Raw genomic sequence first — 20,856 nt, 5'->3', positions numbered from 1 at the left:
CACTCAAAAAGGAATCCACTCACTCATCATAACGCTTTTGTCTCATCGTGAATGCTCGTTTTCCGGAATTATTTTTGCGTAAAGGCCGTGATGATATGGTCATTACGCATGTTCGATACTGGTTGTCATTTTACTAATGCAAATTTGTAACCCGTAGGACGCTTTCCGGCTTGCATGTAAGCCCGCTAGCCCAAATTTCGTGATCATGCACAGAAGTACGGAGGCTATTCTCCTGAGGCACTTGCGATAAACACGCTCTCGCGGTATTTCGTGGACGTCGTATGAAGAAAAGAGAAGCCAATTTGAATCTGACGTAAAAGTTACCATTACCGAATTACCAATAAACTAAATTAGATACTTAATGCAATGACAAATTCAATTACTAAAATATAATTTGATTGAAAATTAAGTCATTATCATTGGTAATTTATTATTTATCTTGTATTCTCATTTTCCTGGTTAACCCCTCTATCACCACGTAACAAGGAATTTTGTGGCTGTGCCGACATCTCTTGATCTCGACATCCCTTCCATCTATTCCCTCAATTCCGCGACTTCAGAATGATGATATTAGAGGGCCTTATATGTACAATTAGCGTCTGTTCATTCGAAAATGTAGCATATTCTTGAATATGCAGTGGCAGGGTGAAAATCTGTCAGGATCAAATAAAGCATTGCGAAAACTGGGTCATTGACTTCTCTTCACGTGCAAAATTCAATTGTTTTTTTTTTAATCAATAGCGTCGTGAAATTATGGTGAAAATAACAACCATGCTTTCACTGTTTTTTCTTAATTAATCATTTTTTCCTGGCTCAGTACGTTACACCCAGGCTACAATGTGGCTCAAAAGCATATTATATAGGGTGGGGCAGAATGGGGTCCCTGATTTGAGAATTGAGACCAATTTTGAATCCGCTCATGTGGTACTAGTAGGGCTACTAAATGAGCGGATTGATTCGGCGGGCGATTGTTGAGCGTTTGTGAAGTGGAGGTATCGATTTTTCGTGTGCTTAGACAATAATATTTCTTTAGCCATGAGTCCGTAGGGAGTCCAGCCTGCCCCACCCTGTAGTTATGGGCCTTAATACTCTCACGCGGTGACATACCGCAAAACTGCGGTATGAAGTTAGAAAATTCACGGAAGCAGGATACACTAGATTACGAAGAAACATGAAGGTGGGGGCGAATATGAAATGCGTTTGTCAATCAAACTTATCGAGAAAACTATTAGAGAGCCAAAAAGCTCTTTGGGTAATTGAATCCCCCTGAAATGCGCATGTGGTTGGTGGGTGGCTAACCGATGCATACAGTCGGGGTCACGCACTAGCTGACCACATCTCCTGGAAAATTAAATGAAGGATAACGGGGTTGTGATTAGCGTGGGGGTTTTCGAGCGCAATATATAGGAAGCTATACGCACGCGTCGCCACCTGAGAACAGTGTAGAACAAGGCACACCCCTGCGCGATTAAATTCCGAACTCCTGAAGCAAGCTGCACGGGTAGCTTCACGTGTCCATGCACTGAGAAGCAAGAGTGAAGGAAGCTGCTGCTGAGGGATAAAGTGGTTATACGTGGTGATAAGTGGTTTAGACCGCTTTTGAGGGCATCCCGTCGGTTTCCGTAAATTCACCACAATGTGCAGGTTTTCTTGAAAAAATCATGGGAATTTGTTTTTTTTAAATGACAATTTATAACAAAAAGTGTAACACAGTACGGCAAGAAGAGTTTATTATGTCTAAGATGGAATAAATAAAAAGTACTATAAAAGAAATACTTATTCAAATAATCAAAGTTTTGATTTTACTAACCCATTTCCATGGAGTAAGGCGAAAGGTTTTCGGACTTCATTCGGAACCCTTGCGCCTCCACCCTCTCCCCCCCCCCCTCCGGTACTAACAATACGATCTCCCGGTCGAGGCCAAAACATTTATGGCCACCATACTGAGGGGTCCAAGGGAGAAGAAGTCCAAACCCCCTCGAAATTTTCAAGAGATACGGGCCAAATAGTACCCCCCTCTATGTATCATCATCATTACAAGTAATCCTGATAGATTTCACGCAGCTTTCCATTCCGCTCTCCTATCTGCATGCATTAAGACGCAAGCCAAGGTTGTTTTAATTACTATTCGGTTTTACGGACTACAGTGACCTCTTAAAAAAATTTAAAAACACGTAAAATCCTTAATGTACTTTTATACAGTCGGAGATTTAAAATTTTTCCTCGTCTACTACCTCGTAAAATTGAATATCTCGTCATATTTAGAATATTTTACATTATTTATAGCGTAAAAATTATCACGTAAAATTTCGATGCTTTTACATTATGGACCTGGAATAGAAATTTGCACGCTTGAAATAAAGTTTGTCATTTGGCACATGAGGAACCGAGAAACGAGTTGGAATGAAAAAAAAAACGTTTTTCTAGTAATTTCGATAGAAATTACTTCATTTCGCCTGTGAAAGGTACGTCCTTAACCTGGGAGGTTGAAATCTACTTTTCCTGTTTTTTATCTGCGTGGGTTGATAGGAGGCGCCATTTCTATTTCCTTTTTTGATAAAATGGAGTGGATTAAGGAAATTGCAATGTGAGCGTATAAACCACTCTTCGGAATGGGCCTCATAAAAATTTCATCAACAACGCCTCTAGGAGAAACTTAATCATTCGACCGGAAACGTACTATGTGTTTACGGTCAAATGATATGAATGGAGATGCATTCGTGCTACCGATTCCAAAGATGGAACAGTTAATTGGGCACTGTGTTACCTGTAACTGACGTTGAACGGACAAGGGTTAATACAATATCGAATTGCTCTATCGACCAATTTTTATGACACTCGTTGTTAGTCAATATTTTGCCGGAAATGGTATGTTCTTTGTAGAATAAGAGCTTTTTTCGAAGAAAATTTGAAATGCAGCGAAACGTATATGCAAAATCTTATATCATATTTTGAACTAAAGAAACAATCACGCAGAATCAGAATTATTAAGATTAATAATGGGGACAAATTCAAGATATTTTTTCGTATTAGGCAAGCAATGGCGCTTAAACTCCGTCCTTGGGATACAATGTGTTTTTCCGTTGCGAAGAGAAATTTTTTACGGCCATCAATGACGCGCTGGAGGAAGCTGCGATCACTAAATAATTTTACCAAGTACAGCACTTGATTCTTTTCTCACAACAAACCGTCGCACCTATTCATCGTAACAATTCCTGTTGTGACTTACATTTTTAGCAAATGCTTTTCCATCATTATTTAAGTATTCAACCAATTAATGTAGATTTACATGTAGAATGTTGCGAATTACCAAGACCTGCTTATCCTCCCGCATAGGACTTATAGTTTCAATTATTAAATCTATTAATTCTATTCTTTTCATTCCCCGATTATCTACAACTCGCATTATAACATATATTAACATTCCATCGCCGGTAAATAATCTCTCCTTCCAAATCCTCTTGTCTCCTCCGTATTTCATGTAAAAATCTATTTACAAATAAAAATATATTTCCCGCTATGAACGGAATTATTACGAAGAGTTACAATATTTACCAGGATTAAATGTGGAGAATACAAAATTTTGAGGAGATTCATTCACTTCCTTTGAGGAGATAAAATTGCGACATTGTTGACGTCGAGCATAATTTTTTCAACTATTGCAGATGTATTGTCATTAGTTAACTAACGTGTCCTTATGAAATGTACGATGAATAAACTCATCTTTTCTGGACCGAGAATATATTTTACAGTAAAGCGGCATTATTATGGCTCCACCTTTATTCAAGGCCATTAGAAAATTTGGTCTCTCTCTAAGTTAGGAAATTCTAAAAATGCAATCAATTCTTTGGATATTAATGATTACAGTTGATAACGAATTCATTCAACCAACTTATTCTATATTTTCCTTTGAACTACAGCCTCCTAGCGGTGGAAAGCACATGTTAATAAGTTATGACAAAGAATCAGTAACTCTTGAAAATGTATGCATCGCGTCAATGATGTCGCTACAAAGGAAGTAAAGTTCACATGCTTGCACATGCCCCGTTAGGAAATTCTAAAAATTCAATCAATTCTTTGCAAATCAATGATTACAGTTGATATTGAATCGAAGTTGAATCTAAGGTTTCCGCGGCGTTTCTCCTCATGAGTCATGGCTTTCGGGCGTTCCTCCGCATTGTGTTGTCCATAGATAACGACAGTATCTTCAGGTCAGAAGTGACCTGAAGACGCCAGCAGGATGGCTGAAGAAACTGTCATCACCTATGGATAACACATCGCATAGGAACGCCCGAAAAATCATGACTCAAATGATATTGAATTTATTCCACCTTCTTATTTGATTCTTTCCCATGGAATACATCTACACACTACCCCGCAAGTCGCCTAAAAGGCGTCTGGCAGGGGATGTTAGGACACCAGCCATTTGCACATAAAAAGGAAATACGCTAACGAAATTACGACTGGCATTTATTGAAGTCCGTTATGGTTCGGGGGAAAAAGGAATTCGCATATCTATTCGTTCGGCAAAATATCTCTCTTAATTTATCGCTTCTGTCGGACCTGGAAATATAGTGGGGCTCTAATATTATGTTCTCCGTCTCTCCTTAAAGATATCCATTCTCAATTGTTCAAACAATGTAAGCCTAACGCGCAGCCTCCGAGTCTCCAGCGGTTCCAGCCCAATTCGCTTAACATCTTGGTTACGCTGTCTGTACGCCCGTAGCCGTTTTTGACGAACTGCGCAGCCTTCCCTTGTATGCGACTACAGCCATGTAGCGGTGGAAATGACGTATATATAAAATCATGACAAATAATCACCAAATCTTGAAAATGTATGCATCGCATCACTGATGCCGCCTCGAAGAAAGTAAAATTCACATGCCTGCACAGTGCACATGCCCGTAAGTTGTTTTATTTAAAAAAATGTAGCGAAATCATTTCTGCGTGCTGGTAAAAATCGATGACAAAACATAAATTAGATGAAAGTAAGTGTTATTGTAGATGTTTATTGGCACATATTATTTTTTCGCTTCTACATATATATGGTCTTGAAATGTTTACGATTTGAGCGTGGCAATTTCCGAGGGGAAGTTTTGTCCCGGGACAGCGCTGGGCGTGTGTTTCGCAAATGTTGACCTAAGATTACTCCTTGGGTGAAGATACTTCCAAGGAGGAAGTTTATCAGAATTTAAAGAGATGATGCGAGCGATTGGCTCGTAGAGGCCGAGCGATATACATTTTGTCTTTCCTGGTCAAATACCGAGAAATGAGCACTAAAACACGGCCGAGGATATGGGAAAAAGCTGCGCAAAATTCCACTAAAAACTGTAAATTCAATCCATAATAACTTTAATCCACTTTTTCATCGGAAAGGTTAGGTTTACCTGAGGATGGGGCGAGGGTCTCGGGGGCCCCTATAAGTAAGGCTCATATAATATTAAAGGCCCCCAGGTAAATTAGACAAATCGGAAGATCGAAACTTTCAGTATTAAACTCTAAATTCATCACAAATTATGCTCTATTTAAGTAAAGAGAAGGTCAATTTTCGTGACACCCTCTCTTAAAGTGAGGATACCCCGTGGGGCGGCCCCTTGGACTCCCCCACTCAAATTCCATGGCCACGCCCATGTGTTTATCATGCCATCAGCGAAACAATTATTATGAAATAACATGGACAAAATGTATGAGAGGAGGTATATCGAGAAATCACCCACTCTATGAAATATTTCGGGGACGGGGCATGATGTAGTAATATCGAGAAAATTATCAGCTCTTACCGTGAAATTCTAATATATTCGGGCACATAAGTGTGTTCATATTTAATGCGACGCGGTTATGAAGAATATTGACTTTACCAGAGACAGCAAAATTGTAGTTAAATACACCGGGACATATTAAAATATTTTTTCATGGCGAACTTTATCCTTTAATGTACTTAACTTTGCACCCATGCGCGTGAGTCACTTGTTTTTTGCAGTGCTTTGAAATTGTAATGGTAGATAATATTTCATCGATATAAATAAAATTAGAGAAATATCTAAAATGAGGTGATTGATTTTTACAGAGCATTAAATCTTCAACCAAGGTTAGTATACATGGATGAGTTGAATGAATCGGCTATGATACATTCTTCTCTTTTTTGACAATGCATTCCGCCCGCGAAAAATTGACCGAAGGGATAGGATTCCGGAAAAAAATGCATCGCATCGAAAGCTCTACTCGATTCAGCCAACTACGATTAATGATATCACATTTACTTAAGTAAATGTATATAATTTTTAGGACTTGCAACGGAGAACAAATCGCAGAAAGGACGCAGAAATAACAGCAGCACCAATGATGTGGGAGATAATTTAAAACAAGTAAAAAATATTTACTCAAAAAAACGCAAATTCCAGGTGATATCTTGATGCGATTTCTTTGTGAAGGGGCTTCAACTATGAGAGAGGACATGGTTATTTACAGCAATATAAAAGCCAGCTTAAACAACAGACTTGAAGTAATTGAGATATAAATTACGCTAAATTTCGAAGATGAAAACCAATCACGACGTCTTTTTGACAAATTTATTTAGAGATGACTAAAATCAATCCAATACTAGAAAGAGGTTTAGGGTTAATCATGTAGACATAGATATGAATTTCACCCATTTTATTGTAATATTAATAACTATTTACCCTTCTTGACGTGAGTGTGTAGAAGTGAAAAATTCTCATTTTTGATGTTACGAGAATAAAACATGAATAAGTATACAAAAAAATCTTTCCAAAAATCTATAAAATCATAGTCAGTTTTTAACAATAAATGCTAAAGAATTGGTTACTCTTGACAATGTATAGTTTTTGAAGGACCACCCTGTTTCACCTCGGAGTATTATTGACTTATTTAAATATAGGAGAGAGCGAAGAAGTTTTGATTCAGTTAAACACATCAATTCTCTTAGCATGCCTTGGAAAACGTTTTACCATTTTAGCCACATATGCGACTGCCTGCCGATATAGATTTTTCATGTGAACGGTGGCGTTATCTCATCGGCAGTTACTCTATTCTGGCGCCATGAGAAAAGGTCCTTTTTCTGCCAACCCACCCAGATGCTGACCTTCGTTGACAAGGAAGAAGCAGCTGCTGCCAGTTACGACAGCAGTCACGCCTTCCGGATAAAAATACGCTTTTAATGTGCGATTCCTAAACGGGAACGGTATATTAATTCCGTCACCCCTAGTTCTAGTTTCTATTTTTCAATGGTAGAGAACCGTAAAAAACTGCCAACAGAGATACCTCTATTCTAACCAATATCCAGCGATCCCACTCATTTGGCGATTTCATTATACTTCAAGTAAAATAAAGTAAATTCCATCGGTGAATTCGTAATTTTTAAGAAGAGTCCTTCATGGAAGAGAGGTAGCTGTTAACGGTGAGAGAATTTTGTTTCGCAAAACAGAATTCAAATGTTACATGCGGATTGCGGTAACGATTGTTTCGGTATGCTGATTAGTCTTATGCATTGATTATTTGATGCCAGGTGAATTAGCTATTTGATTATGTATTGATTAGATCTTGTTGATCGATTTGCGGATGATGTAGCGGTATTCGCTGAAAGTGAAAAATGCTCATCAAATATGCTGACGGAGTTAGAGGCATCCTGAGAGAGAAACATTTACATCCAAGGAGATGAGAGAAATATTAGTCAAGTGTAGGATGGGACCCGAGGCGCAGGTAATGCTTAGAGGCCAAAGACTCGATGCAACACAAAGAGTTCCAGTATCTTGGGAGCAAAATCAAACGAAGCTTCCGCTAAATATCACATAAGCAGGATCAATCAAGCCAAGGAATATTTTAATATGAAGAAAGGACTCTGAACTTTCGGCAGTATTAATATACACCGCTGGTGCAATTTTTATCTTTCTCTTTTATTAACTTTCTGACTATGCTATTAAAAACCGACTACGCCATGATTAAAGTTTCGGAAGTTGTCTCGGATACTTATTAATATTTTAACCTCGTAACATCGAAAAATAAGATTTTTTTTTCATTGATACAACCTCATGTAACGAAAGCTCTAACTGAAGGCATTAAAGCGTAGTGATTTGCTCTGGAGAAGTACGCAAACATGTAATCTTATGGAGAGTCACAAAATTTACGGCGTAATTTAATTTCAAGTATACATGTCTCCTCCCAAGTGATATATAATGCACATAATTAAATAATAAGCTTACTAGTAAAAAAATAGCATAGGTGACTGATCGCAAGTACAGAATAAAACATAACTGACATATTTTCCCCTAAAAGATTTTCTATTCCTATTAGTGTGGATTTGGGCGTCCATGTTCTTTCTCCAATTCCTTATGGATGCTTCCGGCTTATCGTAATTTCTTACTGCAGGGCGATATCCTTTTATTCAGAGCCTTTAATCTCTTTTAAATTTTCATCTGCCGTAAAATATGGGTATTTACTATAAGGAGGAATTGAAGAGAGAGAATAGAAGCCTTAGAAATGTGGTGCCATCGGAGGATCCTTAAATATCTTGGATGGACAGGATGGCTAACGAAGAGGTACTACTCAGAGCTGAGGAGGTGTGTGGAACACAACGCAGGAGAGATGCCTGGATAGGAGACACCATGAGACATGAAGGATTACTAGTAACCATTATAGAGGGCTTCACTTCATGGCAAAAATGATGAGAGATGGATACCCAGAAAAGAATACATAGTAGTAGGGGAATGGGCTGTCGTTTTCACCAATAGTCGAATAAGCATGGGTCAATTAAGCATAATGGAGAAATTAAATAAATTCTGCTCACATATTTATGGTTTGATGATCAGAAGGGGGAATGAAAGTAATTTACTGCAAGCACATGTTACATTTATGCTGAAAACTTGGGAAAATACAACGCCTAGTTCTAACGTGATGATATGTTGTCAGGTAATAGAAAATCAGAAAACCCTCAGTCCGTGCAACATGCCTACTTCTTCATTGGAATGAGATCGATTTTTTTAAACTTTGACATGTGATTAATTATGCTGAGTAATAATGTTTTTTCAACATCAGATTCACTTAATACTACTTTTGAACGACGTTTATAATACATTTGCGATACATATACGTATTGTATACGAGTATGTAATACTAATACGCAATGATTTATTAACATTTTATTGTTTATAAAATATTTCATCGTTTATAAAACTGCGATTTCCGCATAAGGATCTAAAAATAAATACAAGATGCCGAGGGGAAATAATACATCAATTTTGATGAGTTGACTGCAAGTTACGAAGACATATATTCATAGCCTTTTAATTATTATGGCGAGGACATTGTTATGGCTTAACTATTGTAAATATTGACTTGAAGACACTCGGGCCCAGAATAAACACGCTTGCTTAAGCATTAAATATCAAAGATAGCATCTTAAGACGCAATCTGATTGAGAAGAACTTGCTAAATTTCCGCGGAAAGACAGGAATACAACTCTTTGGCAGGACTCGGGAGCGCTAAAATATTCATCGCATGGACCTCTGAGCCACGCCTCATCCAAGCATCGAAAGCTAAACATGCTTTGTGTTTGAAAACACTCACTGGGAATGTGCTGCTTGGAATCACTTACCTCAGTGCGTCATAAAATCCACGACGTGACCAAGCCGTTCGCATTATTTTTACGATAGGACTCGTGATGGGCCAGGCTAAAAATCGCCACCGTATTGTAATGCGCATTCATCTTTTTCTTTGGTTCTTCGGAAGAAATAAAGTCAAATACGGTAGTAATTGATATTCATGATCATTGATTTAAATCAACGGTCTGGAATAATAGAGGCGGTAATGACAGCAAATAAAAATAGGAAACCAGTGAAAGTTCACTACACTTAATTTACGTTTCCGTTCTTGGAACGCTTGTTGGATGCTACTTCTTGAATCATTTAGTATGCAATCAGTGTAAGACTGGGAAACTACATTATAATTTCATCGAGAAGTTGATTTTATGTATTACTTAATAAAAATATTCGAATAAATGAGAATAGTAGCTGATAAACGATCAAATGTATCCTGTATGCATCCCGCCAAAGTTTTTCTCGCTACATCCCGCACAATATTCCACTGAATTACACAATGAGGAACTTTCAAATGTTTTGATGTTTATCCTTGAGGAATCAAAAATTTCTTAGGCCGATACCGAAGCCGGTCTCCCATTAGATGTGCTGAATTAACTCGAGCAATATTCATAACTCACTTCAACCCTGCGTTGTTGTGAAGATCTTTTACTTCGAGCGGCTTGGAGGCCGTAATAGCGGTATTCGCACGTCACTTGTCCTAACTTACATCTTAACCTGCTCTTTTAAGCTTATTCTCCCTTTTTTGCCTGTGTGTCTCTGAGTGTGTGTGTGATTGAGTGTCAAGGCTTGCCTATTGAGAGACTGTGTTGCGGTCACATGCTCCATCCCCGCAAGCCAATGCAATAAAACCCGGGTCAGTGGAAATCGGACGAGTGTAACACGTAATGGCTTTTGGCTTAAATTACACCATTCAATATTCATATGATGTAGCTGTGATATTCATTCATTTAGCTCGTTCAGCCTAGATGAGGCATTAAGAAAGACGGTACTAACAGATCTTCATTATCAATGCAACGGTGTAAACGGAAGAAACTCAAGGTCACTGCAAAACAAATCTTAAGGGGGGAAGGGAAGCTATTCCCAACCCTTCCATTTGCTTCCAACACATTTCCTTATACTGCCTGGGCTTCCCCAACGCGAAACGCTCGAGGAATATCCGAAAGAGAATTAAACCCCTTCCTTATTTCCCCATCTCAATTTTATCCCACCATACCCTCATATTCCGTGGCGGTTCGTAGAAGATTAGTGAAGAGAGACGTAAAAGATGCCATTCCATACAGAGCGAGTTCGTAGAGTGACTACAACTGCAACAAACCTAGTATAATTAACTCCATACACTTCCGATACTACCGATACAAAAAACATAAAGTTTAGCAAGAATAGGTGGGAAAATATAACCTTGAACCTTTCATAGAATTCAAGTTTGCAGGGTCCACCTTCTTGCACTGCTTTTTAAACGGAGTAATAATTTCTTAAATAAATTTATTTCAACTTCTTGAAATTAAGTATGACATAGATTTAATATTTGCAAGCAATTCCTTATTCCAGTGCAAATGAAATTAGTATTTACAATAGGGTAGTTTCCTTCATCAAAGAAAACGAAAGGCATTGATTGCGATTCGTTACCCACCATTACTGTATTCATAATATACAAATTATTTCGTTTTAGAAATACCGGTTTAGACGAATGGCAATGGTCCATTTTTATCCTCATTTGAAAAGGGCCAGATTGGCGCCCATGCGATGCCACTCCACGTGACGTCACAGGGACCTAGTTTCTATACGAGAAGATAGGAGTTATACATCGTCTGACGTTACCAATGCATTCATGAGGCACAGAGCTCTGGGAAACATGTCTTAATAATCACTTATGAAAACTGGCTAAGGTTGGAAAGTTTTCTTCATTTGATAAGGTATTAATAATCCTTATTTAAGCCAAGCGCTACCAGCCAGCAGGGTACTCAGCTACCCGCTAGCAGCCTGCGTCGTATCAGCGCTCAACTCGCCTCAAGGTCACCTCACAGGGCGGCAGCGGGTACCAGAAATACGTCACACGGAGAGATTTCCCGGCATTCGTACTTACGCGTCGCGTTTTCGCACGCTTGAAATTTTTCGCTTTTCATTTAATCGCGAAAAATAGATATGGTCATTTAAAAATCTAAAAGCGTGAAATACGTACTCCAGGAGTAATAATCTTTCGATTTAGGCAATAAAAAATAAAAGAAAACCACCCTATTGTAAATGACAAAAATTAGTGGCATTACTGGATTCGGGATTTCTATTCTCTCATTTAAATTTTGTGCCTTTCCATGGAGCTCTTTTATTGCTCCCGGTGAGACTACGCTTCGAACTCATTCAGTTAGAAATATTATTCCCCAAGGAGGAGAATTTATGACTAATGATTACATGCTAACCTTAGTGTTGACATACGAGAGCCATTTTTCTCAAGCTCCAATGGCCCGTGAACCGAAGACAAAATGATCGATTAAAAATTATTTCATAGGTAAATCTTGAGTACACTCGTGGTTTCTTCTCCTTTCGACATGATGGCCTTGGTAATTGAGGAATTGGTCATGACTGTGAACAAGCTTAGCTTTACTATATCTTCTTCATAGAATGTTGCCGCCTATGACTTTCAATAAATGCTGCCTTTGTCCTGAAGGAAGGATGCTCATCGCCCGTTCGGAAACGCTTCTCTCCAAGCCAAATCTTCATTTCAGCGTAAAGATGGAAGTCACACGGCACTAGGCCGGCATTGCACGGTGGGTATTCGAAAACGTCCGGAGTAATTGGGCTGCATCGGCGCTGAGATGATGATCATTCTCATGGATCCGAGCACTTGCAGAATTCAGCATGTCTCTTCTTTTGTTTTGAATGGGAATAGGGGTAATATTTCACTCCGTTTCAGGCACAGTTCATCAAAAAAATTATCTTTTATCGGCATACAGGTGAAGACTTTTCAATACTGTAGCCATTCGACGAGTTTTCTGGCTGTCGCTCCGCAGTGCATACTTGGCGGGAGAATCAATTGAGGCAGTATAGTTGATGAGACTACCACTTGAGGGTGTGGTGCGAAGGACGAGAAGTGGCCCTATCCTTGCAGTACCCGCCTGTCGCTTGTATGGTGTTTTTGCTGAGCTAACGGAGGTTGAAAAAAACGGCCCTCGTATATGGCATCATCGTTGGGGTAAATATTTGAATTAACTGAAGGTATAAACACGACATTTACTAATGGAGGGAGGTGAAGGCAACGCAGGAGGCAAAGAGAGGAAGAAAGGCACGGGGAAAGAGAGTTTTCGAGTTAAAGAATGGAATTTGGGTGAGGAAAATTTGGTGATGTGAATCAAAGGAAGTTTTTAGAAGGAATCAGTTGCAGGAAAATAGTATAGAGAGGGTTAGATAACTCCAAACGACAATGCGCCAATGTGTCACGTTAAAGATTATTTTATATGGCGTTCCCATAAATGACGAGGAAAATAATACCCAGTATTTTATGCTGTTTCGCATTTGAAGAAAAAAAGTCCCCCTAAAATGTAAATGCGTTTAGGTACTAAGACCATTTCTAACGCCTTAACGCGGGGATGACAGGAGGTTAATTTGATAGGTTCCCGGAAGGAAACCAGCGAACACAAAAATGGAGTTTTTACTTAGTATTTTCACAAAGTTAATTGTTCAACTTTGGTTCCAAGCAAGATCTTCTTAACAACGTAAACAATTTGCTCGGTTGCGATAGTTCTGAATGTTTTGATATTACCTTCTGGGGCCTTTCTGGGTTCAATTGAAAAATCCCCTTTCTATAATTGATTCGATAAATAATGAAGATGGCATTACAAAGGAAGAGGGATCAACTTATGACAGAGAATTTAATCATAAAAAGGGGAAAATATTCATGAGCGCCAACACATGGAGCATGTTTCTCTATGCAGCAGGAACGATAACAGCAGCAGAGGAAGTAAGGGTGGAAGTATTCGAAATGTGGTGGTGCAGAAGAATTTTGTAAAACATATTGATAGATCGAGAGAGCGAAAAGTAAATCATAAGAAGAAAATAGAAGAGAAAATTGGATTAAAACCTTGAGAAGGGGACGAAACAACTAAATCGGCCACATCGTCGTGATGGTCTGGAGAAGGCAACGTCGGGCGAAAAGTGGATGATAAGAACGGCAAAGAAAGACCTCGGATTGAATAAGTGGAACAAGGAAAGAAGGATTTCGAAAGACAATGACTGCGTAGGTATGAAAGATAAGCTTATAAGAGAAGAAAGTGGAGAGTTGTGTGTAACCAATCTTTGAATTGTTGACCCTTGATTATAATGATTTACCCTTCTCGCTCCTCCCTCCTCCACTTTCCCTCTTACTCATCCAACCCTCCACTGACCCCACCCACAGTGACGCCTAACCAAGCATCGAACCCTACCATCACCTCCCCCTAACCAATAGCACCCGAAAATTTCCCAACCCACCTTTTTTTGCTATACATAGTGGTCAATTTACCTGTAACTCCTCACCTTGACAATGTTACGCCGTAACTAAACCATGGTTGGTCACAATAAATTACCATGTGGAAATAGCAAAGTTTATAGTCCTCTGTTCCTTCGATAAAAAATTTTCACAAAGTTACTCCCACTACTATTAATTTTATTAATTATATAATGATGATGATGATGAGATATAATTGTTCGACAGAATCGCAACCCTTAATTCGTTAATTATTGGGTTAATCCCATGTGAAATTATTTAAAAAGCTGCAAACCACTATGAAGACTACGAATTTAAGTGCATCCTCTAGTCTCCACGAGGCTAAAAATGCATGAATTCACCAAAAATGATCAAAAGGCTAGGAAAGGCTGGTTATCTATGACCATCACGGTTGCTAAGACACGCTTGACCCTGCACTGCATGTATAATTTTACTCGGGCTCGTGGGTTCGCGGAAATCTTCCTCATGGTCAACTCTTTTCTCTGAAACGTCATATGCAGCACCGGTAGGTATAGCCTGTCTACAGTCCGGCGACACCATTCCTCATAGCGACGAGAAACACGGGCGATAAGTTTAAGGTTCAACAAAAATATACAGGCAGTTCGTAAATGATTGGAAAAGAGAATAGACAATGGGGGCCACCCCCTACAAAGTAGATTTGCAGATTGACAAAGAAATTCAGTAAAAATGGTCTGAAAAACTACACAAACCTGGTAAAATTGCAAATATTCTGATAGGACTGGAACATAATTACTCTCACAAAATTCTGCAAGGTTTCTTTTACTCAATACAGGGCAGATTGAGTTATTCCGCTAATTACATTGGCATTCAGTAGGAAATTGCGGTAACGGTCGCAGTCATCCGTGCTAAATGGTTTAGCAAACACTGTAGCCCCCTCTGGAATCTCGTTGAAAATCCATCATCGACACTTAAGGATATTATCCATGCCTGAAGTGTCGAAGGCACAGATATTGAGGTGTCAGGTTTACAAGGTATGCAATCTAAAACGCTCAAGCGTGCGCGGTATTAATGCTTAAGGAGCAAAAACGCTAGAGTAAAAAGAAAATAACTCAAGACTACACCGAGGCTTACCTGAAAGTTAAAAAGATGTCGATGCACATGATGTTCAGCCAGAAAAAGGTTGCGAGGAATGCGAATTCGATGATGAACGCTGTAAGAAAGAGAGAAAGAAGACTCAGAACTTTTTTATACTTTGGTTAATGAATAATTTGACAAAAGAAATTAAATGAAATAAGAAGACATTTTTGATTCTTCGTAACTCCTTCATGATTACATGATTATAGATAACCACTTTACCAACGCCGTAAATACACCATTACCATTTAAGTAGTAGTAGTTAGAGCACCGCGTAAGAGGTCTGGTTGTAACTATATGCCTTATCACAACAGGTAATCTTAAAAAGCAAAGGGATTGGATATGACGAAAGTGTATTTTTTATTTTTTGCTTACGTACATTAACTTTAGATTTCTAGGTACCGATAATGAAAACAAAGTGATAAAAATAAATTGGAAAAAATGCTCTGAACTGTTTTCCGATAATTGAAGGACGATAGTTCATGGAAACTTGAACAATAACTGCCATTTTAATTTCAATTACTCTACTGGTATGCCAAAATATACCTCTAAATAGGCGGAATACGAATTTAAATTCTATATGCCACCTATCAAAGAATTTTCTGGCATTCGCCGCTGAAGAGGTTCGTGTTATTGCTATGCGAAATGAAATGAGGAAAAAATGATCTTTCTATTTCTAAGGGATATTTTATTCTCAATGGCATTTTAAAATTTCATCAGCTACTTTTTACTGCTCAAAATAAGTGAATGCAGAGATCTTTCGTCAGTGCATACGATAGTATTTCGGGGAAATCTTCACTTTATAGCGGTTGATCTTAGATTAATGAAACTTGCTTCAATAAAAAACTAGTTCGTTTTTTATTTTAAGAATACACTGTTATGAATGACAAAAAAGGAAGATATATTTTCAAATGTAAACATTTTTCGTGAAAGCCAAATTTTGGGCATCATAACTTCTCTAAGGAAATACTTGAAAATATACTTGGGTAAAACGTTTGAGGTGTTGTCATGGGAAAAAGTATGAGATTAACTTTGTGATAATTTTGATTATTTCCAGAATGATTATGTACCAGGATTATCAGGAAAATAATATCAGGAAGCTTAAGAGTTCGGGGAAGGAGTAATCGAGGTACTGAAATCATGCCTTCATATAGCACGCGACTGTGGTGAATTATATGGCCTGTATTCGTTGTGATTTATACCAGAACACTTTTTGACTGCGCCAAGAATAAGAATGAGTTAACGTATCGCCGGAATAATTTTCGCCCATTTTAGAAGTTTTCATACAACGTAATAATACAAACGAAATGTTCCAAACACAACTGTCCATATAATTTTCATTAAAGTTACTTCACGATAGCTCGAAGAAGTATTGATTTAATCACACATCTGTGAGACAACAGACCTGGTAGCACGCAATAGGATCGTTATGATGACACAGCGGTATAGGAAAAACAGGGAATGGCCATAAAATCTACGTGGGCCCATAAAGTGATGGGACTATGCCATAATTTTTGCTCTGGGACGTCCGAAGGGCCACACAAGCTCGAATAACTGGGGCAAATATTATAAGAATTCCAATCTAGAAAAGCGAGTAATGCGCTAAAGTAAATAGTCATGTTGTTATTTTCGAGACGGCAATTACGCAGATGACTTTCGTGTCCGTCAGAATGAAACTCAGAAAACGAAAATAATCGCCTCCGAACTCGGCTGATAGCCACATTTTCGGACTTCGCCCTGTAAAGGGGGAAAGAATAAATTTTGATTATTGAAAATCTAACTTCAGCAGCTCTTAAATACCATCAAACTAAATTATTCAATTAAGTGCGTAAGTGTAAAAAATATAATCTGTCTTCGTCTTATGAGCTTAAATGGATGACGAAATAATCTTATATTTTTGCTAAATTTTCCTATACGAATACTTTATTTTACTACAATAAGGACTATTTTCAATCGTTAGGGGGATGAGTTTAGCTTTGCATTAGTTTTTTCTCGAAATATTACTTCCACAAGTGACAGAAGGGAAACAAACCTATAAAATGCTGTTTTGTAGTAATTTTAATGAACAGAGAAACATCCATGAGCAGTACAAAAGTATGTGTTCATTTCGAGCACAATATGCCATATATTTACACTCGGAATTGAAGGCTAGATGAAAATCCCATTTCCTCTCTTAAATGGGTTAAGTTTTGAAAATATCCTCAAAAGCATCATATTATTCACGCGACTTTTTAACCTTCCGAATGGATGACTTAATGGTTGGAAAACCACGAATTTCACTCTTGGGAAACATCCCGCTCAAAAGAAATGGCTTTGAAAATTCACTCGACGCTTAGGAGAACATTCATGCAATTCACCTCAGCAACGACGTTCTGACTATAGTACTAATTAATTAGTGGATCGAATCCCAACTTTCACGGATGCTGGGTAATCCAAGACGATCTTTTGTCTCACATTGGATGGAATCCAAGAGGCCTGCCTCAGTGAAGAATAGTGATTTCTTCATCTGGAAGTTCAATGAATCCTTTTTCATTTGCTATACACTCTAAGTAGTAATATTTTACATCCAGTAACTTTTGTGGTTTGGGAGCGCACAAGGAAATGTTTTTACCTTCTCAAAGAGACAAATTTTAAGGTCCTCTAAATTGGACGGCGACTGCGCAGATGCGAGCTCCAGTTTAGCAAAATTTGTATTTCAAAGCAGTAGTCTCAAACCATTCTTTATTCCTCAGTCTACGCCAATCGATTTGGTTGCATTAATTGGATATATACGCAGACTAGACAAAGAATAACGAATTCTTGTGGCGGTGTGAATGAGAAAAACCTAAGGACCAACCTCAGTCATTCCCAAATGAAACGATTATCATTAAATCACCGGCATGAGATAAAATCGTTTTATTTCTTTAACGGACACGAAAATGGCTCGTGCCTTACAATTTCCTCGGGAATAAATTTTTCCAGCCCATATAAATTTTACTAAGCCCTTTAAGTGCATGGAGTAAATAATTAAAATCTTATACAGTAACATAAATTCCTAAGCCTCTAGCCCAAATTAAGGTCGCTATGGTGGATCATGGGGACAATTAATTTCAAAACCCTTCAGTTAAACTTTTCTGTGTTATGGATTACTTGTTTTTATATTTATATAAGTTTTTAAGTTACTTTTATCAGGAAATCGGTTTTCTACAACGTCAACAAAAAAATTTCAGTGGTTAGGGACGCAGCTCAATATGAGTAGGTATGCATCATCGAGGAGAACGATGGGATACACTATGCGGTCAACACAGTATTTATTTCAAAAGAAATCCGGGTTAGAGTACACAAAAAATTGATTCAGATAATGTCTTGTGTGATCTTTACAAGCCCACTTGTTTCAATTCAACCCCCGTCACCCGTAGTTTCTCGGTAAGAACGCCTCTAAGGAGTGGACCGCAAATGAAACCCACAGCCTTGCACTGTGTGCAATGGGAGCGACAGCGGATGAGCATTTTTTTCGGCCTCTAGGTCAGGGCGACAGCGTGGACGTTCGTGGAAACGAGCAAAGGAAGCTGACGACACACTGAAATCACCGCATAGGCTTTATTCCGCAAAAAAAAGTGTAGCCTTTCTCAACTCTTCAACGCCTCCCCGTAGCGGATGATCGTTTTTGCCACAGATTCGCCCGAGATACGCACTTACATTAGAAGGATACCAGCTAACTCTCTCACTCCCTGAGCTTTTCACGCACTTCAGGCATTACGAAAATATTGCAGCCACCGAAACATGTAGATAAACTCGCTTTCGGGCCTGCGGACTTTTTTGTTTACTCTGCCAGTTCTTAAAATTTTAGTTGAATCCTATGACGCTACACCTTATTTCCCTCCGTTGTTGATATAAAAACTAAGGATATAGTAAAATTGCACGAATTGGCCGAAATTAAAAGTGCTCCGAAAGGTTTGAAAATTGGAATATCGACGCATTACGTGGTCTAGATTCGAAAAATGACATTAAAAATAATCGATTTTTTGACTCCAAAATTTCCCCAAAAAGTAGAGTCTCAGAAGCTCTTGAAATAGATAGAAAATTTAATGTTACGACTATGTTTACCGGAATTTCTGACGATTCTAGAGGGGTTCGATTGTTTGCTTTTTTGTCCAATCTCGTTTCATTCACCCCAAACATTTGTACGAATCAGTCAGTGAGTCAGTGGTCGGAAGTGAGTTTTATGGATTCTCGTAATGGACGTTTGGGAACTAACATACTGCTACATATTCGATACTTCGGGATTCATGAATGCTTGGGGAATTATTTACAAGTTCTAACAGCAGTCTACAGTGTGATTTCTGATTATTTTGAAAATTACCATTTGTTCAGTGATTTTTAGATAATTTGCGATATTTTGTGCATTTTTTTATTTTTAGGATGGGAATATTTTTGATTTGGAAGAAGATGTTGATAAAGGAGAAAGCTGTTTGCTGTATTTGGGATTAAAATAATTTGCAAGTCTGATGCCACAAAACTAAGCATGTTTTAATTATGTTATCACTGTTTAGTCGCTGTAAATTCTGACCAATTCCTTTGCATACTTGGAGCGTTTGAATATATTTTACATTGTGAATACAATTAGATGAGATGCTATGACACGATAAAATAATTCAGCTTTCATGACATGTATGCAAAATGGTTATAGAGAGCATTAAAAAATCACTTAATTCACACCGAAACTGATATAATAAAGTGACTCTAAACTGACTCGCAATATCTTTAAAGCCAATTTTGAGTCGCTAGTGAGAATTCCAATAAGTGAAAATCATCATTGTCAAATAAAACGTTTTTTCTATGCTATTTATTTTCCTCGAGAGCATGAAAATCACTCGACGATTCCAAGTGGAGAAATAAACTATCTTAGTCGCCGATTTAACGTATGCTCCATGTCTCATACTCAGCTACCTTTACTACAACATCACATGGATATCCGAGATTGCTTTTAATAACCACTCGGAAGGGACATAATGGCAATTCTGATATTTTTTCACCAAAATATTTATTTTATCTCCAGCTGCCAAGTTTCAACTTCACTCCTGCTGCGCCTTAAACTTCATCTACATCTACATACTACCCCGCAAGCCGCCTTAAAAGGCGTGTGGTTGGGGGTGTTAGGACACCAGCCATTTGCATCCTGAAAATAACTGCGAAATCCTTAAGTAAAAATGAATCCCATCAATAGTCATTATTGCATATCAGGATACGAAAAATTTACTTTTCATTCCAGAAGAGTTTTTTTTTAAATTTTTCCGGCAAGAAATACTGCCAATGGCGTACGAAATATGCGCCACGGTGGCACGTACTTTAAATGTCATTTTATGTGCGTACTCTCGTTGTCAGGTTTCCTCAGAATATTCGAGTATGACCGTCATAAAGATAGAGAAATTTGAAGAAATGAATACTTCTGTCGGGTCTCAATACGATGCAGTTTTATTCATGCTTAACCAGTGTGTGCTTCGTATTTACCCTATCTGTACTAAAAAATCGTTCTCTTCAAAGTCATGTATTCTCTACTTAAAAATCACGTACTTACATCGTTATCATCTTCTATCTCCCCCATACATATCTCTCCCCTATGATTCAAGGACGATGTATTGGATTTTTTATTCTTTGGGAAGTGTTTACTGATGTAACAGGTTAGATAAG

The 20,856-nt window shown here is 38.2% G+C and overlaps 1 protein-coding gene across 1 annotated transcript in view; it reads right to left on the bottom strand.

Annotated features, from left to right (window-relative positions):
* Window positions 1-20,856, bottom strand: part of LOC124158925 (G-protein coupled receptor Mth2-like) — a 105,847-nt gene that overhangs the window by 35,230 nt on the left and 49,761 nt on the right. Inside the window, exon 2 of the mRNA XM_046534349.1 lies at window positions 15,184-15,262. Within this exon, the coding sequence (XP_046390305.1) occupies window positions 15,184-15,262 (79 nt within the window). The remainder of the gene's footprint in view (window positions 1-15,183; window positions 15,263-20,856) is intronic.

Source organism: Ischnura elegans, chromosome 5 (genome assembly GCF_921293095.1).
Source record: "Ischnura elegans chromosome 5, ioIscEleg1.1, whole genome shotgun sequence".
Taxonomy (NCBI): Eukaryota; Metazoa; Arthropoda; class Insecta; order Odonata; family Coenagrionidae; genus Ischnura; species Ischnura elegans.
The sequence above is the reverse complement of the archived record's forward strand: the minus strand, read 5'-3'. Positions and strand labels throughout refer to the sequence as shown.